Source organism: Varroa destructor, unplaced genomic scaffold, assembly GCF_002443255.2.
Source record: "Varroa destructor unplaced genomic scaffold, Vdes_3.0 BEIS01000007.1, whole genome shotgun sequence".
In the NCBI taxonomy this organism is placed as follows: Eukaryota; Metazoa; Arthropoda; class Arachnida; order Mesostigmata; family Varroidae; genus Varroa; species Varroa destructor.
This window is the reverse complement of record NW_019211460.1, coordinates 3,884,868-3,912,670: the sequence shown is the minus strand read 5'-3', so window position 1 is coordinate 3,912,670 and position 27,803 is coordinate 3,884,868. Positions and strand designations below refer to the sequence as shown.

Genomic DNA, 27,803 nt, shown 5'->3' with positions numbered 1-27,803 from the left:
AATGTAAGGCTCAAAACATTGATTTAAATTACTTAGTCAGCTGGCGTTGTTGGTTTCATCAGTGGAAAGGGTCTTATGATGTTGTGTGTCCACACGACTACAGTGCTTCCGCAGCTATGGGAAACATATTTTCTAATGAAGCGCAACACAAATACTAGGCAACAAACGAAGAGCATGTTTGGATAGACAGCCGTCGTCGTATTTGTTATGTATTTGTTTAGTGGTCTGTGGTATAAGAGTGCACTGGCACTGCTTTGGTGCGGTGTTATTTTTATTATGATAATGGCTGTGGTGGTGTCGTTGTTGTTGTTTTGATGAAGGGAGAGTGTGCACTCATTTCGTGAACCAGAGAACTGCCGTGTCGTGCATTAAGTGTCTAGTATATTGGTCCATATGCGTGAACACTAGGCGAATATGTAGCGGATTGCATTTCTGAGGAATAGCCGTGCATGATGAATTTATATGATTGGATGGTCAAAAACAATTTTATCAACTACTACAGATTTCATTGTAGTAAGTGTCAGTTAAACCAGCGGACCTCTTCTTGTGGTACAATATACTTCTTGGTAGGTAGAACTCATTTTTGGATTTTGCTTCCCTCTGCAGGCAGACGATTCTGCAGATTGTGGCAGTCTATTGGTGGCAATCATGTACTGCTGAGTAGAGGTTTTCGGTTGTCCAGTCGGCTTACGGTGCTGCTCGATGGTTTGCCCGCTTTGCACAACTGTCTGCTTCGTTAAATTTCGCAAGGCAAAGTATAATAGATTAATGGTTGTTGACAGAAGAGTTGTTAAGAACAAAACAGTCCGTCCAGCATCTTCCGACTAGACCCTTGTCTGCAAAGGCTGAGAGTCTAAATAGTTTTTTAGTTACAATTTTTGCAGTCGATCGTTTAACGGCAATGCGAATTGGGTTCAATATTTCTAGATTTAATTAGAGCAACATGTGAGTCATTGTAGTACTTGTGTGCATAAATAAAATACGAAACGGCTAGACGAGCTATATAAAAGAAGGGGCCTTAGGATTATTTCTTCGCGCTTTTTACAGGTTGGTTATACATTATTATACATTATTACATTAATTATTATTCATGAATATTACCAATGCTTGATAATATTCTTGAATAATAATTAATGAATTTAGTTGTAATAAGAAAATTGTTTAGTCACTGGATTTTCGAACTGTGACGAAATATGATCGGATCTGTTTGAAAGGACGCCGGAAGAAATGGGCGTACTGATGCATATATTTTTTTAGTCTAAGTTGTTTCCAATTGGTCGGTGTATTTTGTAGCTTCTTGTGAATAGGGATAAGAATGAATGACTCAGTGGCCTTCTTGTTGATCGAACTGCATTTTTTGTCCTTCTAAAGGTACATCCAATAGGCAAGATTTCAATGGAAAGTTCTCGGCCATGATAGTAGGATAATAAAAGAAAACTTATCCAGTCACCTACTTGACATTACGGCGCTAACTTAATTTAACAGATTTAGACAATGCTTGAAGTGGCTTGGATTGTGTACAATAGCATTAAGAATAATCAGCTAGGTCAAAGTCGTGGAATACAAATTACTGACAATTAGTTCTTAATTAAGAAGATGAATTTACTGTTTGCTATATAAATTTATGTATCTACTTTTACGAATGAGCTTGCTTATGTTTCAATAGCTTTTATGTAGGATTGCACTAAAAACAGTCGCAGAAGCAGATAACGAAAATGACAAAAATGCTTTAACGCATCCCTATGACCTTAGTTAATGACGTCGCATTGAAGCCTTCACCAGATAACGGCATTCAGCTACCACTTCAAGACCCTAGCGTAGATATATATATATACATTTGGGTTCGGTTTTTTGGGCGGTAACCGCTACTGGGGACCGCGCGTAGCAAGTTACCCGGATGCCGGTCTGCCGAGCTTGTGACAGCGAAAACAGCTACAGACAGCGATGATGCTAGCCGCAGCGTTCGCTTCACAGCGTTAGCTAGCGACACAGAAGCAAGTAATTGTTTTCATTGTAGTGGCAGTATCAAGGTCGAAGGACAGCTTCGAAGCTGGTCTCGACCAGCAAAACCCAGACTCTCTTAGACGCACAGACTCACGCACGTACAGACCCAATGACTGGCGTCTTTTTTCCTCTAGTAGGAGAAAGATTACCTCTACTGACGCTTTTTTTTTTTAGATATCTCTGTGTCGATGTCTACTCGTGTTTTTGTGGATGTGCGTATAATGCTGAATCTCGCCTACGTACATGTTTGTCATGACAAGAGTTAAGATCAAGATGTGTACAAAAATGAACAGAAAGAGAAAACGATGCCGATATTTTTCTTATTTTACAATTTCATTTTTATTTATTTAACAGTCTAATGGAAGGACAAATTTTGCAGAAACAGAAACGAGCTTGGACGGTGTTCGAAAATTGTCCTAAATACTCGCTTCGGCGATGTTAGGAATGGCGCTATTTCGAAAGGAGTTAAATTATTTTTGAGCACGTACTGACCAGAGACGCGCCGCAGAAATTTATCGTTAACCTAGTTATCTGTTTGAAAGACAATGCATTCAATAAATTGCTCTGCACAATTTTCGCAAATTCATGCGACTTTAATGCATTGTCCTATTTGGTTATTTATCTTCTATCAGGATAAGCTAGGCATTAGCTACATAAAGTAGTATCATCTGACGTTTATTGAGTCAGTTTAAATGTTTAGTAATTTGAGCATATCCAACCCATCTTTAGAGATCTTTTACTTTATGTAGTATGCAATTCTAAGCGCGGTGCGCCGGAACGGCAAGCATCTCCACGATACTGTCGAATGATTAAACATGTCTCGTTTCATCGTGTTCGTTTTCTCTCTGCCCGCTTAGCTGGTTGTAAATGGCCCGAGAGAAAAAAGGACAAATTTCTAGGTAAGTCCGCGAAGAAATAATGCCTATATTCCTTAGTAATGATAATGACTGTAATTGTTGTGATGGCGGCAAGAAAAAAAAAGACGAGCGGCACGCAACATGGTAGCTCTCTGATGGCTAAGGCGTATTTTTTTGTTGCTCCTACAACGAGCGGAGTACAATGAAAAAAAGAAAGAATAAGCGCTATATCATAGGCGACAACGTCGACTTAACTATTCAGAGAGGAATCGATCATCATTTTTAGGGAACAAAAATTAGGAATTCTAGACGAGACACTAAAAGCTATGCTATTAAGGCTTCGCCGATACCATCTCCGATGATGAAATAATAGTTATCTATTCATATCATCGTCAGAATCGTTTGAATTTGTATGTAGCGAAAGCTCTGAATCTCTCTCATTTTTTTAGATGGCGAATATGGTTGTAATTTATGGTTAGAGCATCGATCCTTAAGATCTTATTATATACTAATAGTATCGACAACTGGTGCAAAATATCAGTGAAGTTCTTGACTAACAGTAATTGGTCTACTTTGAAAGTGAGAGCAACATCTAATAAAATAAAGCTTTATTTGAGATGAAAATGAATACATTGAATTAATGCGTACTGGAGCCCGGCATGATATACAGACGTGAATAAATTTATTTATTGACCTTTTTTTTCGCAAGAAAGGACCGTAGGAAAAGTTCGTAACGTAACGTGTCTTATTAAAAAAAAGAACACAAGTTTTAATAAGCTCTAATGTAACGTAGTATTTTCTTTTTTAACGTATTAAACGCTTGTTCTAGTAACTGTTTTTCAATTCCTTAAATGTATTATACGGCGAGCTTCCCTATTTTGTCCACCGACGTTTACTGTCAAGAAATAAACTTCACTGGATTAACACATTAATCTGAAACCTAAGCTCAGAAATTTGGCAATTGAGTTACAAAGCATGATTACTTAGATGTTAAAGGTTATATTTCTATGGACAGATTTGATACGACACCGTGTGGTACAGCGGTTAAGCATTGCTTAAGTAGGCTAACTCAGCAAGACCCTAAGCTGCCGCATGATTAGGCTATATGATTTAATTAAGACGTAATAATAAGAATATTCGTTAAATAAGACTAATAAAAAAAGTCTGCATGTCCTTGCAGGATAACGGATGTATCTTTACATAAGCCTAAACGTATCTTAATACCCTTAAAACAAGTAGTACTTATACCGTCTTAGCTTAGTAATCTTAATTGAATTGGGTCACAGCACGTCCACCAGCCTTGGGCATGCAAGAAAATATAAGTAAGTTTTATTAAGATAACTATATGTCGAGTTTAAGCGACTGTCGAAGAACTAAATTGCGAACAATGCATATATTAAGTGTATATATAATATAAATAATGTCAGCAATTTATTTCACTCCGTACGGTAATTAGTTTAACCGTTGTGTGCTGATTAGTGACCTGTTGTATACTGTGGCACGCGAAATTTTCGTGCATTTAGATAGTGCTCATTAGAGAAAATCGTTTTACTTCTAAAAGTAGAATACCCCAACTGCTTTTACTATTTTATGATTTGTTCCTTTCATTCTTTGTCCCCTAATATGCTACAATTACATTGAGCCATATCGATGACACACCGTGACCTGTCTGAACTTGCCTATGCAAGAGCAGACTTCTTCGTCTCGCATCGTAGTGCGTGCAGGCGCATTTTTGGTGTGATAATTCTTAAACTAAGTTACAGAAGTATCGTAAATAAACTGACCTCAGCTGCAAGTTCCTAGTCTAAACACTTCAAAAGAGGAGAACGTAGCATAAGCTGAAATAGCTAAAACCGCCTTACATTAAAGTAGTAACAGAGAATATATCAAAACGCATATTATTATTCGACATGCCTTGGGAATCAAAAAGCGATATCAACATGTACTATCAATTTCTATAGACCTATTCGTGGAATGCAACCAAATACATTGTTGAACTTCGTCTGTACCTGAGTAACCATACATATTCTGTGGTATAATTGATTTTTAGTCTATATCTAGTTTTTCGTGTTTTAATGCGTAGCCAACATTGCTCATTCATGACAACAACTGTACGTGAATCTTTGTCGCAAAAGCATTTTCCAACGTTGCGAAATATAGCTAAAACATTGCCTTGTGAGCATTATGGTTCTGGAGCCGGTATATTTTAAGATTTTGTTAATCCCAATGAACTTTTAGTATATTTTAGTATAATAAGTATATTCATTAAAGACAACGACTATGCTGCGTCATTCAACAATGGTTTAAATGATAACCGAAAAATAAGCACTCTTTGTCTTGTTTTTGATACCAATGTCATTGTGAATCAATCGTTTAGGCGATTTTTTCTCGCATGGAGACACTTTCACCCTCAGCTGATTCAGCACGAGCGCGTGGATGATAATTTGAAGGCTAGTCATTAGCAAATCATAGTCAAGATGCAAACGTATTCGTCAGAGGAACATACCAAGTGTTTGTTTGTTGATTCCTCGTAAACTGTAGCGTCTGCGTTCAAGTTATAGAAGTTGAAAGGCATGCACGTTTCTTATTGATTTTCTTTGCCTTAGATGTACTTTCGAAAGTAAGGTACACCAATATTCCATGCATGCGTAAGTAGCTTTTTTGTGCAGGCAAATAAAGTGCGGTGATAGTGCAGCTGCTTACAGGCAACTACTTGCCTGGTGAATCTCGTGATGTACTGATCTCGGTTCGAATCCGAGCGTAGACACACTTGATTTTTTTCTGGAGCCGCCCATCTGAAGTAATGCCTAGTGGCAAGTGTTGGACGGAAAACACAAAAAAACTTTCTCGTGTCGTGGACGGGACTCGATGTAGGGACCCCTGGCTTTAGTGCCGACATATGCTAACCTTGGTGCCTTACTTTGCTATACTGTGTCAGTTTATGTAGACATATGCCTTTCCTTACTCCGTCATAATATACGTTTTTAGCAATTATTTGTGTTGTTTCCCAGAACATGAGAAAGCAGGAGCATGTCAATCACCTCGATTTCAGTTCAATTAATTATGCTTTCTTTGCATCTGTGTTTGCTTCCATAATTGTCTGGTATTCGCACGCCGCGGTGAATCCATTAGACTACATCTGTGAAAAACGCACAACAAAGTTTACATGTAAACTAAATACCTAGTCTTCTGAGTTGTTGAAGATATTAGGTGTTCACTGCTGGCCATGTCTTTTTTAATAGATATTGCACTGGAAAACACTTACGTGCACCTAATACTATCGTAATAATGAGTATCTAAAATGAAGCTAGGAAAGCTGAAATTTATACATTGATCTTGTAAAAAAAAAATAGCTCTTACGCAGAAGTTAATTTGACAGTAGCTTGAGTCTCATGTTTTGGTGATTAAAATTACAGTTGAATACCCGGCCGAATAGCAAAAATAATCGAACAGCCGTTTTCAAATACAGTTATTTGTCTTTTTAAAGCAATTTCTCTTTCATGTAATGCCTAATGGCGGTTTCAGACATAATAGTCAAAGCATTTTTTTTAAAACAACTGAACCATTTATTTATGGTGCTCATAAACTTAAAACAATATGTAGTGGACATGTAGCACAGTGAGTTATTGTTATTTTCGGTTGGGATTATTCAGGATTTGTCCTATAGTTTGTCTAGAGTTGACATTAATCAAGCGATAACATACTAATCTGGACCCGAAGAGCCGTACAGGGTTCTTCCTTTACCGGGTTGAAAGACCCACCAGATAGTGAATGAATCCTGAAACAACTTCAAGGGCTGTGAGATATATAACAACTAGCCTACCTCTCTGCGGGCACGACTAGTTCTAAAAGATTTCCATCAGATACAACTAGTGCTCTATAGAATGTCTTCCCATAGTGCCCGGACCATTTGTTTTAATATCAGAATGAAGAAGCCGTATGCCTTAGAAGCATCTAACTCAGCTGCTTTTCGGGCTTCATGTCTGTGTTTCTATGACCACGCTAGGCTTATGTGATCTTCCACAATGGCATCCGAATACTGGAACCGAAAGACTCGGAGTGCAAAATCTGATATCATGCAGAGCTTTTTACTTCGACTAGAACATTTAGTAAACCGTCTCTAGAAGAACGTAATCGTTTGAGTACTTTGACCCTGCTCGGCCTCGCTGTAGCTTATTTAATATATTTTGCAAGACACTGAACCCAATAAAGAATCCTGTTTTTACATATAGAGCAGCAATCTCTTGACAGCTTGAGTCTTCATTTTATACCTGTTTAAATAGAAGGAGAATAAAAGGTAGTAGTTAATGGTAAGTTAAAGAAGTGTAATAAATATCAATGAGATGCTCTTTGTCTATAGTGTTTGGTAGAAGTTATAACTGCTTGATTCAGCCATTCTTAATTAACAAAGTCATACAGTATAAAGTTTAATCCATTATTTTGAAACATAACAATGGGTAGGTCGCTTTTGACAAAAGAAGCGGTTCACCCATATGCTCAATCTGCCAATAAATTTATCTATCCTTCCTCGCGAGAAATATTTAGGTGTAACGTTGGAGAACTCGTACCGTCAGGCTGTGAGACCCTTTTCATTGTTAAGTGCATGGTCACAATTTTTTTTTGCCGTCGATCGGAAAAAATGATCATTCGTCGGAGCGAGCTCTGGAGAATATCGTGGATGCGAATGAATCTCTGACTCAGACTCTTGCAGAGCAGCTTTCACACAGTTGTTTATGTGCGGCCTGACACTGTTATCGTGAAGAAAAATGACTTTGCTTCGTCTATCGGGTGCTTTTCGTAGTAGATGCAACTGGGCTTGTAGAGACCTTTGTTGATCGTCCTGTACTTCTCGAATATCTTTCAGTGTAAAAAGATACTTGCAGCTCGCCAAACCCAGATCATGTCCGTTCTTTGAGAAAAGATCCGGCTTGGCGCTTGTCGTGTCCTCCGAAGTTCCTTATTCCTTCCTCTGTTTCCCGTTGACATAGACACACCGGTTTTCATTACAGGTATTTTTATCGCACATGCAGTTTTAGGTAGAATAACAAATCTGCACTTTTCTCAGTGCCGGGTGAGATGTTGTTGACAGCTGTTTCGTTGTGCAGTATGCTTAGTCTACGATGCCAATCGACGAGTATCTTCTGGGCCAATTAACGAGCCATTTTGGAGCCTTTATCGGCCTCAGTTAGCCGACCATAATGGGACACGTTCTTTAGACCCAAAATGCTACCCTTGAATTCAACAAACGACTCGGAGCAGTTTTCTCGGTTTAAAAATTCTGTACACGGTAAAAGTGCCCTGCACTGATTAATCAGATTTTTAGCTTTGGAGAAAAACGAATAGCACGTTTTTCATCCGGAAGCTCCTCCTTGGAACTTGCGCTTAATATAAAGTACCATACATTACGGAAAATTACGACACATATAGCCTATTATATGAGACAGCTTGTTTTGCTTACGGAAGAGGGACAACGTTTCCAAACGGTGTACACATCCCAACGGACAGTGGTGAGGAAAAGTGCAAAAAAAAATAGCTTTTACTCGTGTGGTTGAAATTAAAAAAAAAGTCAAACAGGCTAATGAATTTGTAATTCTCTTAAATATATTATTCCTGATTTATTTCAGGCGAAGGAAGAAAATCAACTGAACTCGTTCTTCTTTGAGGATAAATATACGTGAATAGCTTCGGTTACGAAAGACGTGCTCTTTATGATACGTTCAAAATTCAAGTCCGAGCGAAAGTTTGTTTCCTTCTACTGCAGTCTGCGGTAATTGAGGCGACTAGTCACTATCGAACGGTGATGCGAACTGCGTCGTCCGCAGAAGCAAATAGTTGCTGTCCGTTAGCGTTTGAACCCATTGAGCCGCCACATTTTCCCGTGCTCACACCTCTTCCTTCCGTCATCTGCGCTCAATCTCTCGTTACAGGTACTACGTAGACAATAACTCTTGCCACCATATAAAGGAACTTAAGAATGCATTGTAAGTCTTGCTTGAAATCTAGATTGTCGAAAATCAATTATACGTAAGTTCTTTTATTCCAACAGGTACGCTGTTGTAAACAACAATTTAAAAGGATTGCGAGTTTTCTTTTAATGCCCTTCGCTCATTTTTTGATTGTGTATGCCTCCTGTGGAGTACAATTACCTTCTTTCGACATATAGCATTTAATTTTAACGAACCCAAGCTCGGCGGTTGGCAAGCAAATCAAGCAAATGTAGCAAGCAAAATGTAGATGAAATCTACTGCCCATTTTTTCCTAAATTAAACAACCGCAGCGCAGTGTTTCAACACACGCATTATAGATGCTTTATTATGGCTTTATTCATAGTTCTTGAAATGTATCAAGTTGTTTGTCCTGTTGAAAATTGTTCTTCTGTGCGTGAGTATTGAGCTTTGTAGCTGAACTTAGTTTTGTTACTAGTGATATAGAAAAAACACTAAATGTATTTTTTTTCCGGTGTAGGACAATAGTGTGTGGTCCATGACCAACCAATTAAAGCCCTCCAATTGGTTGGTCATGGATTTTTTTTCTAACAAATTTATCCATGCCCTTATGGACATAAGGGCATGGATAAATTGTACGTCATATATGACGCAAGATGTACATACTTAAGTGAAAATAATAGGTAATGTAAAACTGCTGTAATTAGGTTTCTTTACCTGACCAACAAGATTCCGTAATAAATATTAATATGGTTATGGCTTTATTATTTACTACACCTCCAGCTCGTAATACACGTAATTGTTTTTAATTAATCAACTGACCAAGTGGCTATGCTCGTGCAGTGTTTATCATTTACGCTTTGGCGACAAGTTGTGTATTGCGTAACAACAACCGGCAAAATATGTCGAAAACTATTAGACACAATTCTGGGTAGAGCAATTCTTGAAATTCGGTTTCATTCGTACGGTACGTATGTATGTATGTATGTAGACCAGAATCAACGGCAGTCATTACGTATCGCCAATCAGCCGGTAAATTCATTCGTAGACGACGTACGAGATGCGGCAAACGGTCAGGGCAATACATCAGAAACACAGCAACGAGTTATGCTTCAGGTAGCCAGGTAGGTGAGTTTCGTCAAAGATTTGTTTAGGATAGTACGAGATTGCGGGCATATGATTGGCTTGTGTCCATCGTCAGACATCCGTCTTCTATAGATGAGATAAAGCGTTCGCAGCGATCAGCGAACGAAGAGCAAGATAGATTATCGTTCATGGTGCTAGTTCTGCTAAATCACGTTAGTAAAGGTCTCGTGCCCCTATTGAGTTGTCCATCGACAACAATGAGCCAGTTGTAGTTCCATTTTGAGCGTATCAGATTGAAGAGGTTATGGAAAATATTTTGCTATCCTGCTTCATTTGGAAACAGAGCTTTAGAAGGAAGTGTCGAGTAAAACATGTAATGAGAACACTAAGAGGCGTCTTCAATAAGGAGACGTTCCCACATAGTGTCGATAGGCCGCCCTATAGGCATCATTCTATGCAACACATTGATTATTCGTAGTAGTTTGCAATCAACACAGAATATATGGGTCGTTCTTCATGACCACCCACAGACGAACATTTTGAGACAATTGGTTAATTGGTTGAAAATGAGAGTTTTTCAAGTTATTTCAGTCTATTCCTATTCAGGTTTGCTGAAGACTATGTATATGACTGGGGCTATCCCTAATTATCGTCAATACATGAGTTAGGTCTACTGTATTGCCACAGTTTTTCTTTTTTAGTCTAGATAAACTGTAGCAAACAAGGCTAACCGGCTCTACTCGTGCAGAACAGTAAGCAGCTACGATTAATATAAAATGCCGGTAGATTCATGTTCTTTCCCTCGTCATACTTAGCAGGCATGAACTTACACAATATGTTAAAACGAAAAATATAAAAACCGTAGCTTATGTGAATACCTCGCTCTTTTTATTTCAGCACGAGCGCTGGTGTCGAAAATGGGACAACGACACGATTTGTCAACGCGTTAACGCAAATTAATAAAAGTAAGGTTCGGTAAAACGAAGAAATTCGCCTTTCGAAGTAGATCGATCATTACCCGCACTTGATAATTGTGCCCATAATATAGGTTTATATAAAAAAAAATAATCACCCATAACGTAAACGGTAAAAAACCTAAGGTAAAAAGGTGCCATCATACTCGACGAATGAAACAAGTGTGGGCAGGATTCGTGCATTCGTTTTGAAAACAGTCTAAGGAGGTTAAAGTGTTACCAATTCATTATGTACGGATTGCGTTATATTGGGTGCTGATTCGCTGGAAAACGACGAAGCAATAAACTTGGCTGGGTGCTAAATTAAACATTAGACCATGATTTAATATTTCGAAGTATTTCCACCTGGAAACGGTAAGTTGTGATCACTGGCGCCGAAATCAGTGCTCATTCTATCGAACGGACCCGCGTAATGAGCATCAAGCGCTGTGCTCAGGACCTACAGAAAATTCTTCCTCTTTGCAGAGATTATGGATCAACAGGAGGAATAAGGCTTTCATTGAAAAAAATCATTGAGGGAACATGGCAGTACGAGCTTAACCATCCATGTCCATAACCATCACGTGAAGAATGACGTCCTACCACTAACTGGAGACGTACAAAGTTTCTCTTTTTCGCCTTCAGCTTACTCAGATGAAGTTTTTCCAACACAAAAACCGTTAGCGTTAAAAACGAAATCACGCACAATCAATTATTAGTTAAATTTGCGCTAAAACGATCTCGGGTATATAGTATATAAGGAAATTTACGAGAAAATAATTATACATTACGTGCATCATTTCTTCATTTTAATCTAATCCTGCTTGCACGAGCAAAGCGACCGCTGTTGTTCCCTCCAGAGCCTGCCATTGTAGCTTGCGAATTGTGGAATCGCGGTTCAAAATCGATTTCAATCTAAATAACGATATTGCAAGTTAGTGTTTGTTGAACGAAATTTTTAGGAAGATGCTGATCACAGTACTCATTAGCCGGGACGGTAGTCAAGGAAAATGTTAGTAGATAGCAGTAACATGGTGGTAACGTCGTATTAGAAGACTGCATTAAGATGCACGAAACATCCAGAGAAATATTCCGCTTATAGGGTCAATTTAAGGATTTTTGAGATGGCTCCGTGCACTTATGTACGTAGGGATGGGTGAAGATTGTATAAGCTAGCTTCATCGCGTTGAATGCTGTGTTGTTCAGATCGTGAGTGTAATTTAAGGTAGGCTAAAGTGTAAGGGTACGCTGGGTTCAATTTTACGTGGTCAGAGACATACGTGTGTTGAAATTATGCTCAGTTTTTAATCATAAGTATGGTCGCTGTAATTCTAATAGGTAGCGATCTAGCAATCTCTCAACCCAAAGAAATAAACATCGTAAATATGAAACATTTGTGCGAACTCTATGTATATTACCAGAAGATCTAAATCAATCTTTCTGACAGGTGTGGATGATCGTTTAGAATCAAGTGGAGAGCCTCGATTATCAATCGCTGAACGGTTCCCCATTGCAAGTTCCCTTTGTGCCGGAGCATTTGCTGGTGCCATCGCAAAGACTGTCATAGCTCCACTTGATCGAACCAAAATTAACTTCCAAAGTAAGTCTATGATCTTACATTAACATAAAGTATTTAAACATAAAATACCTAGAGTAATAAAGTCTACTGCTGGGCAGTTTCTGATTGTCCCATCGACCGATTTCGACCGTCTGTTCATCGCCAGAGCAATGTTTGTAGCGCCTAGTGTGAAGCAGGTTAGTTAATTTTTTAGGCTTCACAAAAAGTCCTCCCCCTTTAGCATTTAGCCTACCTAAATTCAGTTTCCGTAACTCCATTTTACCTCATTTCAGTCCGTCATATTCCCTATTCACTGCCAAAAGCTTTCCATTTCCTCGGCGAGAGCTATCGTAAGGATGGGCTGTCGTCATGGTGGAGAGGTAATACAGCCACAATGGCTCGGGTCATCCCTTACGCCGCGTTACAGTACACAGCTCATGAGCAGTGGAAGAAAACGTTGCGAGTGGAGACTCGAGAGGAGCGAAGAAAACGACCCTTTATGGGCTTTGTCGCAGGTTCGTTAACAATTCAATTTATCAATGGCTTATTCCCCGGCCCTCAGTTAAGTACTATGGCCCTCCAGAGGTTAAATGCCCGTGCGTAGCCGATCGTCCAGCAGATCGCTATTTACAATGCTACAAACGGCGCCATGAGGCTTAATTTTAGCTTCTGCAGACTGAACATTTTCACTGTCGTCGATGACTAGCTTTCAAAAACAGGCACCACAAAAAAGTCCTTGAGAAAAAAGACTAAAATATATATTTAGGCATTTTGAACGTAGAGCCTAGGCCACCCGGCTTTCAAAAAAAAATAGGAAGTCAACATAGTGAAGGCCTATTTTCCTCCCGCCATTGGCAAAATAGACGACCTAAATTAAGCATACATTCCAGGCACCCTTGCCCTTTTCATAGGAGGTCGTTTTTCCAAAGCGATGGCGAAGCCTTTAGTTAAAAAAATTACCGGTTTCCCTACTGTGGTGACAGTAGCAAGCCACACAAAATATCGATCGCTTCATGCTTTAACAGATTCAAAGATCTGTTTGTCGATAGGATCAGCTGATGATTTAAAGTGAGCATCGGCGCTAGCTTGCTTACTAGGATTTGACACTTTTTTGTGATTATAGCAGTTTTTGGCTGTTTCAGATATGGTTCATCTCTTGAGATTTTAAATGGAAATTTTCAGTGCTGATGTTTCTTTTAAGGAACGGTGCTTGAACACCCCGATATCTCCGCTCCAGTAACTTCATTATAACAATGAAAAGAACTATACGTGTGCAGGTCTGTTTTGCGTCTGTACGTTCGAGGGATGGCCATTTTTAGTGAAAAAGAAAGTGAACCCGAATGCAACTTTGAAAAATTTTAATTACTGTAATACATCAGGGTAGCCTTTGCCGATCCGTGGAAATGTTAGGTACCTAACGAATTCTATTTCATCACCTGACGGAGATGATCAGCTTATAATATTGTTGCCACAAGATAGGAAAGAAAGAACTTAACGAAATTGCTATATAGTTTAATTTGAAGAGAATTAACATTGAAGAGTCATTTGAACGCTAACTACAATTTTGCTTAAAGACTATCTATTATCTTGCATAGGCAGTTTTCGGGTTATTTTCATATTGCCTTACGCAATTTTTGCTTTTCCTTGTAAGTGTTATGACTGCATGCTATGAGCAGAGTTGCTCTGGTGGATTTTTTATCGCATGAAGCTTCTAGAAAAATCTAGACTTTGCCAATTGTTTACGGTTAATTAATGATAAACGTTCCTTATTAACATTCGTACATGGAATCTATACTGGTGCAACAAGTTTTATTGTAAGGCATCTACCTTTCTTTAGTGAGTTAGTCAGCATAACTTCCGGATGCTTTTTTTCTGCAAACAAGTTTCTATAAAACTTGTTTGATAACTGGGTAAATAGTCCTCTTGCGTGGCCTATTGATGAATGCAAATATCTATTAGTATATTCTAAGATAACCTTGCTTAATTGTGATGTAAATGTAAAGTTTAGATGTTTTTTGATGTTTCCATGCTGCCAAATGATGGTTGCAGGGAGTTTAGCGGGGGTCACTGCGTCATCGCTAACTTATCCGCTTGATTTGGCTCGAGCTCGAATGGCTGTCTCTCGATGCGAAATGTACAAAAACCTTGGTAAGTCTTTGAGGATGATTTGTACGAAAAACCATTGGGCAAGCTTTTCAGGACGATCGAACTGCATGGCAGCTGTGATAAAAGGATTCCTATATTACAGCCAGGGCAGGGAGAGGGGCCGGCTTTTCGCAGAGAGAAGGCTATCATTACTGAAAGCGGCATAAGAGGCGAATCTAAGTAATGTGGGCAATACATTATGCATAATTTATAAATGGGTCCACTAATACGGTTATTTTTATTTAATTCTTCGAATTCATAAATACATCAGATTAGACAGTCGCTAACAAGTGCACGCATCGCACAACACATGAGCTCTGTTTGATATCAGAGCGAAATTTGTTGCCGATTAGTAAACGCTTACAGTAAGTACTTTAATTAATCCCATTAAGTTTCATTCTTGATTATTCGCACGTCACAAAAGGTTTATTTTAACAGGCCACTTTTAAATAACAGGATATATTTCTGAAGGCAAAGGCGTGATTTTAGCGTAATTCTTAATTTTCTTGGTGAACTTTTAGGAGAAGTTTTCCTAAAAATTTGGCACCATGAGGGGCCGCAAGCGCTCTACAGGGGTTTTGTACCCTCCTTACTTGGCGTGGTACCTTACGCAGGAGCCAGTTTCTTTACTTATGAATGGTTAAAACATCACCGGTTGGACTTAAAAAAGCAATGTGAGTCAAGAGGCAGGCTAGTAGAAAGCAGGAATGCGAACTCACGTGCTACAGAAACAACGGAAAAGGTAATTTCATCACTCAAGCAGAATATATAATCAATGTCAGGTGAGCTGAAGTGCACATGAAGCTGAAGTAACACCATTAGTGACTTCTAACCTTAAACTCTTTAGAGTGAAAGATACTGATTTTGTCTATACGGTCAGTTCATTATGACATGTGTAATGATGAAATAATGACGCTTTTTTCGGAGGTATTTCGACAGATACCAAATGCCGTATTTGTGATGTTAATCGTCTTGCCACACACTTTTGCGCAATTGCGAGTATACTTCCATATGCTTTACACTTCGTAAGAACGAATAGTCACTCTAGAACAAGTAACCCTATGACGGATTTCATATATGGGAAATAAATTGGGCACTTATACTATTATATAAAGCAGCTTAATTTACGACCTTCGGCATGAGCAAAGCTAATGGTACGAATCAAATGTGACTTATATATAATCAAACAAATTGACTTAGATTCTGCTTGAATGCTGCGATAAGTGGACCATGACTGTACTAATACTGTACCTTCACATTAGGGTTTTAATCTGATTTAAAAGCATGTAAACGTCGACAGAGACTTTGAAGTGTATGACACGATGCTAGCGGTCTTATCGTCTAGAAACAGAACAACTGGACGCATTGTTTGAGTTCAAAATGACGGCATCCCCAGCACTTTTACGTGCTGTACGTACGTACCAATAGGAATAGATAATGTAACGATTATCTGCATTTTACCAGGTTAGCGTCCCTGGCGAGCTGCATCCAATGGAACGGCTAGCTTGCGGGGCCATTGCTGGTTTGATTGGACAGAGCTGTTCCTATCCTTTGGACATTGTACGTAGGCGAATGCAAACGTCGAGATTGACTGGTAAGGGTTTGTATGAGTTTATACGAGTAGATAACGTTGACTAATACAACAGCTAAGAGGTCATATGCCCCCATACTTTGATAACAAATTATACCAAGGGTCATTGCAAGTATTTCCCTATATTTAGTCCTAAGCTGATAAATTGGTTTTGTAAAAAAAGAAAAAAGAAAGATGAAGAAGTTTTGTGCAAAAAATGAACTTGTTTTTCATCTTCGGTGTATTCGTATTTTTTTTATAAGGATTATAGTACTGAAACATTGAAAGTCGTTTTTGGCTCTCCCTTGAATTCTTGGGGCAACATATCTTTTTCTCCATTATACTATGGCATTTATAATCTTATTAGATAAGATTATATATAAGATATATTATACATGTTTTATATATATATAATAATAAGTTTTTAAATAATGTGATTTCCAATGCACAAATAGCCTATTAGACAAATAAACACAGACATATGGTGGTCCTTTTAAAGGATGAAGCTTTGAGGAAAGACCGGCAACAAGTATGGCTATTCATATTTTGATTATCTAGCAGTAGTGATATTTATCTGTTTTTACAGATAGCTGGCATACTAATATATAGTAAACGATAATTCCAGGGAAAAATTATAGAACAATACGTGGAACTATTCTACATATTTGGAAGCACGAAGGCCTGCGTCGAGGACTTTTTAAAGGGCTGAGTATGAATTGGATTAAAGGACCAATCGCAGTCGGCACCTCATTTATGGTCTATGATGTTACTAGAAATTTCCTTGGTTCACATTACCTTTGATTAACGTCATTTGTTTACGTCAATGGGATCACATAAATCGACCAGACTATAAAGTAGGTCTTATAATTAAAGAAGCAGATATAATTAATCCGCTTCTACAGCATCATGACCAGCTTTGTTAAATGAGTTTTTAATAGTAGCAGATATTTCAGTCACTCTTCGTTAAGTTTTTGGCAGCAATTAACGGCCAGTTCAGATATGGCGGCCGTGCCTTTAACGTTATATAGCTCTGGAGCTTTGTAATCTTCTAGTAAATTCCGTTGCTGATTTCCAAGCAGCATCTGTTTTGCAGCACATGCCCATATAGTGTGTTTAGTTGCCTTACTATAATTAGTAGTAAGTTTTCTTGAAGCCACAGCTTTTTTTTTTGTAAAACGCGCATGAAAGGAAATTTATATCTCTTCATGTAAAAGACGTATTACAGAAACTCGTCGCATATTGATTGTGACGCAATGTATTGACGGTATAGCTCATTTCAACCACCAAAGCAAAGCTGTAGTAGTACGTTGCGGTTATCAAACCACTAATGAGAGTGAGATAGCTAGGCAGCATAAACAGCTCAACCAACTGTGCCCGTCTTCTAACCAGAATTACTATGATATCGTCGTTTAGATAGACCGATACAGATATTACGGAAACTTATAATAGAGATCGAAATCATTAAAGACTGTTACAAGATGTAAATGTACACGGCCTACGGATTCGCTCGACTTCTCGTCTTCGGGAATGACCTCATTGACCTCCCAACGCTGCCACGTATCTCTGTTAAAGTCTAACGACCGTTCACCGTGAGACCAAATTCGCTCCGCTGTTTTTCAAAGAGAAAGTCAATGATTTTAGTGCGTGGCGAATGTAGCCATTACAAAGTTTATGAAGACAAAAGCAACTTACCTTCTGGTCACCGAGACCCGGTAATCTGTTAATCGGTATTTCAAATTTACCGGGCAAACTAAAACACCCAAAAGAGACTACATATGACCTTTCGACATATAGCGAATAGGCGCTCTTTACTAATTCGATAGTTTGTCGTTGTTAGTTGTTAGGCATTCTAATAGCTAACGTGTCGACCTTTTGACAAGTGGTAACTGGTTGTTGTTACATAACGGATCGAAGAGAGTGTTTCGCCTTCTCGAGAACTGCTATTTTTGGCGTTTGTGCATATAGCAGACGAATCCAAGGACAGTTTAAAAATGGTCGCAGTTTATCCGATCAAACACCTGTATACGTTTGCTGTTATTGACAATACACACGTACAAACACTGACGCACATGTGATTACTTCGCCGAATCCAAATAGAAGACAAAAAAGGAGTAGAAGCATGATCATTCGAGTATTATATATTAATTAATGATAGGCAATCGTATACAAATGTTGGATCCACTGATATATTTTTTTTTCAATAATTTCTGCTCACCAGCGTCGTTGAAGCGCAGCGTAAAATGGGGCCTATGTCTGGAATTGTGGGTATATGCTTATTAGTTCCTTGCTGCACGAAAAAATAATCTCCGACGGTGGGGATTTGCGGGAAGACGCTATGTTGAAATGTGCACTAAGTGGATCCTGTCGGTCCTTAGAGTTAGCGTTTTCACAGCACGGTTTTGTTGGCCTTAATGACCCAGCTATTGACGGCAACGCTTGATGGTTCAATAACAAAATCGGCGTATTTTTTGCAACTGTGCGATAGTTTCAACTGCGGATGCAAGTCAGTCAGCTGTGATTAGCAGCGAGTGCAATCAGAGTAAATGGTGTTATGCATATTTAAATCTACCGTCCATACTGTTTGTTTATTAATAGCGTATGAATTTATCGATCTGAACGGGCTTGCTATAATCAGGTGCAATATTTTTCCAATATATAGTTTTTTGCCCATATTTTACAGATTAAATCCATAAAATACAGATTAAATCGGACCAGATCAGTTTAATCAGATTAATATACAAACCTATATCTAAATATTATTAATTTAGAAGATACTTTTATTAGTATGGCTGGAACTAGATTTGAGATTGCGCTGTAGTGTTTGATTCTAAGCATTAGAATTTGTGTATATCACATATATAAAAAATTACCTGTAGAATAGTGGTTATTGAGGCAAGACTTTGTAAAACAGTAATTCTTCATTGGACTCGTTGGAAACGGAATGTTCCACCGTGTGGATTTGTATCGTTATGCTATAGTGCTTCAAAAATAACGTTCGTATATAGTATTTAGTTTTTATTAAAAAACGTGACGAAGAGTAAATCAAATAAAAACGACGGAATAAATTATCGTTGTTTTTATTTTACTCATAGAACTACTGTTAACATTACAATCTGTCGTTGTGTATTATCAGCCCGTTATAGGGTAGTAAGATAATTATGCCAAAACTCGGTAACGCGTAAAAAAGCTGTAGAGGACATTCGTATCTTGCTAACTTTCCCTGCAGCAAACCCTGAAAGACTACTACAAATAATGTACATCGCTTAGCTTGCTCCAGATCCATTGCATTCGTAGATTTCAAGCCTATGCCCTGCTGGTTTCAGCCCTGTTTCACAACAAAGCAGTATGCATATTATTTTGTCAAATATTATCTCATTTGTCTTATTACATAGATTTATTCACTTCAGATTTTTTATCTAGAGCTATTTATTGTTATCTAGAATTATACAGTTTTGTCGCTGATCCTCTCCTACACTCAGTGTCTTTACTCAAGAGTAATTATGAGTAAATACATTTCGAAATAATGCTACTCACGTAATAAAAGTACAATAGCAGACAGCATAAAAAGGTTGATATTTACGAATTTACTGCATTAAACTTATGTAGGGAAACGTATAGCTACCTCGTGGTTGTTTGCGACAGCTAGTGATAGCGAGAAGATTACGGGCCAGTTCATTTAAATAACACGTTTAAAGAGCACTTGTTTGTAGACGAGCTTTTTCAGTGCTTGCTTTGCAAGTGACTGAACATGACCGGTAGTTGTCTACCCTAGGATCTCTACCTGTTATGTAACTACTCGCTATTTCACTTGTGGAAATTGCTTCTGGGCACAGCGCTGCCGACTGAACGGAATGACGCTAATGATCTACTGTCGAAAAATGAACTTGGTATAGGATAAAACCATAGTGAACACTGTGGCTTAATCATATATCGTCAAATGCTTCTTGACAAAGCGACTCGGGAAAGTTTTTTTGTGCACTTCATCTTCCAGTGACCGAGACACAATCCAAGTAAAGGTACACTGGGATCGATACGCAGGCCGGATCTAACTCACACAGCTAACGACCAACATTAATCCTTCCCTAAAGGACAGAAGGGTATATGCTTATCTAAAGCATTTTCTTTTTTTTCAAATTTAAAGCCTTTCATTTGGAACGGCTAATACTGCCAACTTCAGTGCAATGCAGAATGGTGGAAAACGTCACGGCGCAATCATCTACAAGAACGGCTATGAGCCAGACCTCACTTAGAGAAACAATTCGCACACCGTTTTCGACCATCTAGCGTTTTCAATTTCGGGAGTGCTAGAAGCAAATGAGCGGTACTTGCCAGTCCTTTGACACCGTTCGTTCTGCGTTCAAGACCTAGCTACAAGAGATTGTTGGATGTTTTACCAAGTTATTTCTGCATATCATACTATTAAAGAGAGATGTGCGGTTGGATGCAAGGCACTATCATAAGATCTCTTACCTACATCCTGTCTGTATACAAGTGAATCCAGTTACCTAGATCATGATATAAGAGCTATAATATATGCTGATAATACAAAGATGTATGTGTTTAGGACGGAAGACTGTCGAAAAGTACAAACTGCACTAAATCGATAGATGGACAGTCGAATTAGATTGAAGATCTTCCTAAGTGTGCAGTGGTGCACCTCGGAGTTTCGATAAATAGATATATTTAATTGACAATAAAGGACCGCATGTATGACCTTGGGGAATTAACCAATCATAAATAAAAAGATCATGTATCAGACATCGTAGATAAATTTGTTATTAGTGATCTTCACATCTTCTAATGCCGATTAAACCAATGCATCTCAAAACTAAATTATAGGACTGATGAAATAGAACACTGCTGCAATGTGATTGATTCGCAACGCCTAGGTTGATTTTAATGAACCGGAATGATTTTGATAACCGGAAACAACGATTGAAACAATATCTAATACTGAATGTTCCACGAGTTGCCCAAATATTCTTAATTACAATCCCTCTTATGGCCACAACAGCTCTTAATATACAACCCAAAGTGACTGCCATGAGAACCAGCGTAGGTAGCACCTCCGCGTGTTGTGTTCCACGCTTTGCTGGCGAACGAATGGATAGTATTTCTATTCGCCGTTGTTCACTTATGCAGTAAAGTGTATGTACTAAATGGTAGTTGCGTGGATTTACAACCAGGTCACTCTGTAATTGTTGCGAGCCGAATAATCCAAAGAAATCCGCTGTATATCAAAGCGCACTGCTATGTCGTTCCTTGGCGTACGAGATTTGACATGTCTTTAAGGAATCTTCGAGGCCATTTACGAGTACATAACGAAGATTACGGCATAACTGAGAGAAGAAAACAGGCTAAGAGTTGACATAAGAAAATATTCAAATCAAACAAAAATAAGTCCTCCTGAAGTCATAAAGGTTTTTCCAGCATCGGAGAACATGTGAGGGTAGTGTCACTATAGTTGATAGACACTGAAGTAATTTCCATACCCAAATATTGAGGTGTGAGGCGTTGTAGCAAACTTTACATAAAATACTGAGAACAGCGTCACAACCAAAAAGCGACAAAGCTCCATTTAGGGGCCAATCCTATGCAATTTTGGTTGCGATGGAAGGTAAGTTTATTTACAAAGCAATCACAATATATTACTCAGCGTTAGTGATCACGGCCAGGGCCAACGTAAAACTAAGAAACAAAACAAACACAACTTTATACAGTGTAGCATACTGGATATATAGACACTAGCTCAAACTAATACATCAGAGGCCCGATGTAGTGCATACTGGCAGGAAGAAGTGCAGCAATTTTATATCAACTTAAAAGGATATCCAGTTTAATTAGAGAAAATGGCTAGTATCTGAAAATGAGGTTTGAAAGAATTAATGACTTGTACCACTAAGGTGACCGAATATATTTGTTTCCCGTGACGAACTACTTTGTGTCTCTCAATGCTTCTCTACTTACAGGCTACTTGCAGTTCCCGTGAGAGGCTACGAATGGGCATCTTTCGTCAGTTACGGCTCAACCTGTTCGACGGTTGAATCCGTCAACCTTAGTGCTAAGCTTTTCCACAAGTGAATGCTGGGGTAGTGGCTGAAAGACGACTGCAGATTAATTGGCCACTTTATTAACCTCCTATGAAATAGCGTCGCGCACGTGAGAATGTCCTGCTAGAGGGCGCTAGCATTGCTGACTAATGGGTCAGTAATTTGCTCTGCTGTCTTCCTTTTCCTTCCCGATACCTTTTGTATCTTGCTCGGTTTTTCTGCGTAAAACATTGAGCGTGAAAAACTTAAGCTACGAAGTTTTAAAGTTACTGTACTTGGTAGCTTATATAAGTAATCAAGTATCACTCCAATTTATGCAAGAATCGTGAGCTTAACGTTTAATCAAGTTGCCATACTCCCAGGGGACACCGCAAAAATAAAATTAGAGTCGAAGAATTAGTGTATTAGTTTAGAGAGCGCTTTTATATAAAATTCCCGCGTTCAGGAAGCTGATTTTTTGTAACCGTTGCTGTTCCTCTAGAAGGAGAAAAATACATTGCCTACGGCCAGAACACCGTCAAAATTTGAAGTCGACTTTTTCCACCTGCCGGGTCCGGTGCGAAAACTCTTTCACTAAGATCCAGCCAGGAAGACACCCAGGTTTGGTGGAAGGATAAAGACATTTCTGAGACCTCGAACTATGATAAGGACACAACTTCTCTTAGAACTAACAAGGGACCCCTAGCGATGCCATGCGTGGCACTCGTTGGAGGGTCATAGACAAAGCTAAGACGATGACCTAAGCAAAGGAGGAATACAGGTTATAGATGAAAGTGAATACTGGACGTGTCTTAGTCTCCGTGCTTAGCTTAGTCGGAAACGTATTTACCTGCTAATCTTTGGGGCACGTTGTGGTCAGGTTCGAACCCAAGTATAGATAATCTTCGTTTCGTGCCGACTGATGGAATGCCTAGCGGAGATAATGGACGTAAAACGTGAAACACAGAGGCGTTGAGCCTTCTTGAAAGCGGGCACAAATACATCGGATACAACATCTTCCCAAATAATAAAACCTACTTCTAGGCTGTCGCAGACAAAGTGGTTGCCTAGTGATCCATCAGCCAATTTTTGAAGGCTGTTTTGAGAAGCCAAAACTTGCCGACTGAGATGTTACTAGATCTGAGAGAACAATACAATAACACATAAGTATCAATTAAGGCCGGAATGATGTAACTAGTAGCAGTACCTTGCTGGCTGGCGGAAGTAGATGCAAAAAGAAAACTACAAGTAGGAACGTACAAAGAAGAGATAGCGATATACAGTTATAACTGATTGCACTACCAAAGGAGCTTCGTAGCCAAATAGAACCTCTCTTGTAAAATAATTCTAAGCTAAAAAATCATAGGGGACGCTTGTTTTATCCAGTCCTTCCGTTCGAACGCCTCGTATGCACTGGCTACAATAGCCATTTGGGTAGAAAACTCATTTCGGAGCTCAGAGGGAAGCGCAGGTAATCGAAAATAATCTCAGTAATGTTAAGACGTTTTAAGAAGTGCCGGTAGTAGTAGCTAGAAAATGCAAAGGCCTTTTGAGGCATATAGGAGACACGCTTTATCGAAAAAGCTCGCTCCACAATACTTCTCAGTCCTACCTGTGACAAAACTCACGGCCAGGAAAACTACCATTTTTCGCACGATGCTGCCGACGTAGTCAATGCAATGCACCATCGTATACCAGCCAACGACCAGGTATCTTGACGGTACTTGGGAAGTCCGCCAGGAGGCTTTTTGATGTCCTCCAAAAGTAGAAGTTATACGGTAACCCTTGGCTTTTCACATTTGCAAGTAGTTTGAAGGATTATCGTTAGAACGCTTCGTTGAAGCATGATGCCGGCCAAGTGATTCTTGTGCCGAGATGTCGAGAGTAACTACGTTTTGAAATAACAAAGACTGGGTTCATTGTGACGCCAGTATGAGATTAACGTCACGATGCTCTAGGTTACGGAGTCCAGGAACGACGGCATTGTTATCGGAATAGCGGAAATAATACCCGGAGACAGAAACATTTGTAGAATTCATCACAAAGGGAACAAATTTGTGTGTGACGTTGCTGGCCTCCCCTCTACGGTAGTCATTTATGATGTCAGTTTCTTCACAGGCGCTAAGTAAATAGAAAAAGAGTTACGGTAAGCACTAACACTGCCCGACGATACGAAAATCCAAACGAAAAATCCATGCGTAGGCAAAAACGACTGCTTGTACTGCTTTCTTACTGTACTATGCACTGCTGCCAAAAAGCTCCTTGCGTACAGGAAACTTCAGATTAATGGCTCCAACTTTCGATCATAAGAGCAAGTTTCGCTTCCTACATTGAAACTGTTCTACTTAAAAAACTCGATCATACTGCATGAGAATGCAAGCACGACAGAGTAATAGAGAAACTAACCTACAAATACGAAGAAGTTAAACAATTGGCGATATAATGCACAGCTGGCACGAATATAACGTGTAAGGACGTACAGCTGTTTTTATGACATGTCTTAAGTACAAAGAAGTCGTTAAGGTGCGGGAAGGGCTATGCAGGAAAAACCAGAAGGTATAGAAGACGAAGACAACCTCAAAAATCTAAAAGAATGACGGTAATCAGCGGCGGATGATCGATCAAAGTCAAACAAAAAACCAGAAAAAAGGTTCTCATAGGACAAAATCATAATGCGGCGACGGAAATCTGAAGTTCTAGGGATTCTGACAGAGGAGGGGAAATGGTTCTGGAATGGACCCTTGTAAACAACATAGTGATCTTAAACCGACTTTTCACTACGCAAAGAGGGAATTTCTTTTTAATCTAACCATTGTGGGCACTGACATGGTTGGAGTAATCTCAGGAAGAGAAAACCCTAGTGACCATTACCGTATAAGGTCTTTTTTATTAAAAGAGGCATCACCGAACAATACTTGCAAGAATCATTTAAGACTGAAAAGTCCAATCGTTCCATAAATGACTAGGAAGAGCTTGAGCGGTTACTCATTAAGCCTTATTCGCTGATCAATACCAAACGAACCAAGCCGGTAAAGTTAAATTATTAATGGAACTTCGGCATAATAGAAGAAGAAAAGCCTACTCCCTGGCTTGGAGGGCTATCAAAGAACCATAGGTAATGTCAGAGTGGCTCCTGACCTGGTAGTTACCTACCATCATATATAGCACGTCCGATGTGATGGAGAGCACGGAGGGTGACTCCGACGAACTGATCCGCTAGGCACTTGCTATTTCTTTTATCGGCCCACTGTTTAAATCAAAATTCGGGTTTGAATGAGAGGGTAAAGCCTACAGAGGAAACGGTTTTTGTGGATACATGGCTCACAGTACCGGTTCCGTCTAATCTAATTAAACAATTTAAGTTGCCATCTTCTATTAAAAAAAGTTGATGCCGAGAGTTGTGAGATAGTACGGGAGAAATTTGTTTACGTCGGTGGCAACTTTTATCTTTGCAAAAGATATGCAAGATCGAAATGAAACAAGGGTCACCTAAGGGAAGTACATAGCCTACTCTAAAAAAAAAAGGGTTAGCATCCAGTACCATCTCGATACCTGCCGCCTAATCCTGAGTATAACGGTATCATAGGACATCATGGTAAAGGAGTGGAAAAAATATATCAATATCAGACGCTTACCCAGAAGGCTAGAGAGAACATCCTCGAGAAGTTGCAACCCGAGTGGGAAAGTACAACAAGGTTCATATTAGGAAATCAATGAACGTTATGGGACGGAATGGATTAAATAAGTATGCAAGCCAGTGTATCTCTTCTTATGTTTGTTGTTCCTTTACATAGTGTTTTTATTTAATTGTTATTATTTGAGTCGAACGAATTATATTAACACTACATTTCTATTGAAATCCGTACCTTCGCAATAAATTATCATTCCTGTACCACTTGTAGGGAACGCAATGATTCTGTTATGAAAACACTTCAAAATGAACGTATTACATATAAGACCGTGCAGAATGACAACGGGTACAAAATAGAAGTTAGAGATACTGTGGGCTTTTCGTGGAGTTGAGAAAAGGGCAGAGATAAATGTGGTAGCACTGCAGTTCGACAACATTAAATGTAAGCCCGAATTACCCCGAAAAATAATTCGAAATAAGGCTCAGCAGCTGTAACGGAACTTATACATTCTTCTTGAAAAATTTGCCTGACAATAGCGTGACTCTGGTGCTGATATGTTTAGCTACATTCCTATGACACAGCATCAAATCTTTCGTTGCGTTTTCATGAATTTATTTAAATTTGTCGATTGCTTGTGATAATTAGCGATAGTGCAATAACTGCATCCAAACATAAGTACATGCATGAAATATATTCTATATTAGATTGGTGAGTATTAGCTATAAGAGCAAGGCAAGCAAGGGATGAAGCTCCCATTAAAGGTAAGCGCCGCATTTAGTATAGATCATAGTGTCAACGGAGCTAGCAGTATCGTCAACTGGTGAACGCGAAAGCCTTTACTAGCTACAAATGGGCTTTGCCGCTGTCCCACACCTCCTCACCGCTATTCCGAGCTATGCAAAAAAAAAAGTAGCTTAAACAAGTGGTGAGCAAAGGGTTATAACCGCTGCTTAGTCCTTACACAGTATTTGATATATTCAATATGACATAGAAATAGTTGACTAGATGGAGTACATAACCCTGTATCATAAGGTTCAGGGTGAAATAGCGAACGAGCATCCGCAACAGAATTAAAAACTTAACTTTGTCGTCATATAACGTCGGGTTAGTGTTGTTGTCCACTGGTGATTTATTTTTTTTAAACGCGTCTAATAATGATTCTTCAAAACTGATTTAGATCGAAGTAGAATGAAATATAGCGTGGTCGAAGAAATCTTGACGGCCAAAATTGAAGCAACTTTTAACTTTAAAACAGAGTGGCTATACGTCTTTGTGATATACGGTCTTCTCCCATTTTTTTGACAACATTAGGACCCCATCAGCAAAAATTGTAATAAGCGATTTTTGCATTCCGCCTTTGGAACTCCATTAACGCCATTAGATAGATAGATGACCGTTTAATAGCGTAAACTTCGGTCTATACGAGAGATATATTAAAACTTTCTATCCAGCTTCTCTCAAAATGTGAGTAGTCCGAAAAACGAGGCCTTTTTTTTTGCAGTAGCTTCGGTTTTTCCAATTAATTATTGTAATCTTGCTAGTTATTGACAGTCGAGATCCGAATGCACCGTTTGGCCAGGCGACAATAACTCATCATGCGCGACTTCTTTGTGATCCCACCAAACACGTAACGTCATCACCTTCTGTGGCCTCAATCAGAGCTTTGCCACACATTATGAAACAAATTTTTTTAAAATAGTCTTTATTTGCAGATGATTTATCATCAAATCACAGCTACTGACGTGTCCATCTTACTGAACTTTTCAGGTAATTTCGTCAACGTTTTCGAAGTTGGTTGACCACTATGACAAGCATCTTTGACATCGAAACTTTTAGAACGAAAGCAACGGAATTACCTTTAGGCCACTTGTTTCGATAACGCATCGTCACTATAGACAGAAGAAATTTTTAGACTGCTTGAGCAACACTTATCGTAAAAAAAATTGTATAAGTTATCAAATTTTTGCCGATACTTCATTTAACTGCAATCAGAATAAAGTCATTCGAACAATTTAGAACATCCA

The 27,803-nt window shown here is 38.9% G+C and overlaps 1 protein-coding gene and 1 long non-coding RNA gene across 9 annotated transcripts; one reads left to right on the top strand and one right to left on the bottom strand.

Moving 5' to 3' along the window:
* Nucleotides 1-169: 169 nt before the first annotated feature.
* Nucleotides 170-27,803, top strand: DPCoAC (dephosphocoenzyme A carrier). 8 transcript variants are annotated; one of them, XM_086975194.1, is made up of 11 exons: nucleotides 761-1,047; nucleotides 2,862-2,903; nucleotides 8,486-8,788; nucleotides 9,798-9,930; nucleotides 10,790-10,857; nucleotides 12,293-12,445; nucleotides 12,697-12,918; nucleotides 14,453-14,551; nucleotides 15,070-15,290; nucleotides 16,013-16,142; nucleotides 16,744-18,691. In XM_086975194.1, exons 3-11 carry the CDS (start codon nucleotides 8,662-8,664, stop codon nucleotides 16,917-16,919), a joined length of 1,329 nt encoding a protein of 442 aa, XP_086831320.1. In that variant the 5' UTR covers nucleotides 761-1,047; nucleotides 2,862-2,903; nucleotides 8,486-8,661; the 3' UTR covers nucleotides 16,920-18,691. The 8 variants fall into 8 exon arrangements, with proteins under 8 accessions (XP_086831321.1, XP_086831322.1, XP_022670085.1 ...); XM_086975195.1 differs by lacking the exons at nucleotides 761-1,047; nucleotides 2,862-2,903; nucleotides 16,744-18,691 and adding exons at nucleotides 170-566; nucleotides 20,260-20,876; XM_022814350.2 differs by lacking the exons at nucleotides 761-1,047; nucleotides 2,862-2,903; nucleotides 16,744-18,691 and adding exons at nucleotides 174-566; nucleotides 27,547-27,803.
* Nucleotides 17,257-20,260, bottom strand: LOC147754211 (uncharacterized). The gene is made up of 2 exons (XR_015317342.1): nucleotides 19,741-20,260; nucleotides 17,257-19,443 (listed from the first exon to the last, which is right to left on the bottom strand). It is a non-coding gene; the product is annotated as an uncharacterized LOC147754211 (long non-coding RNA).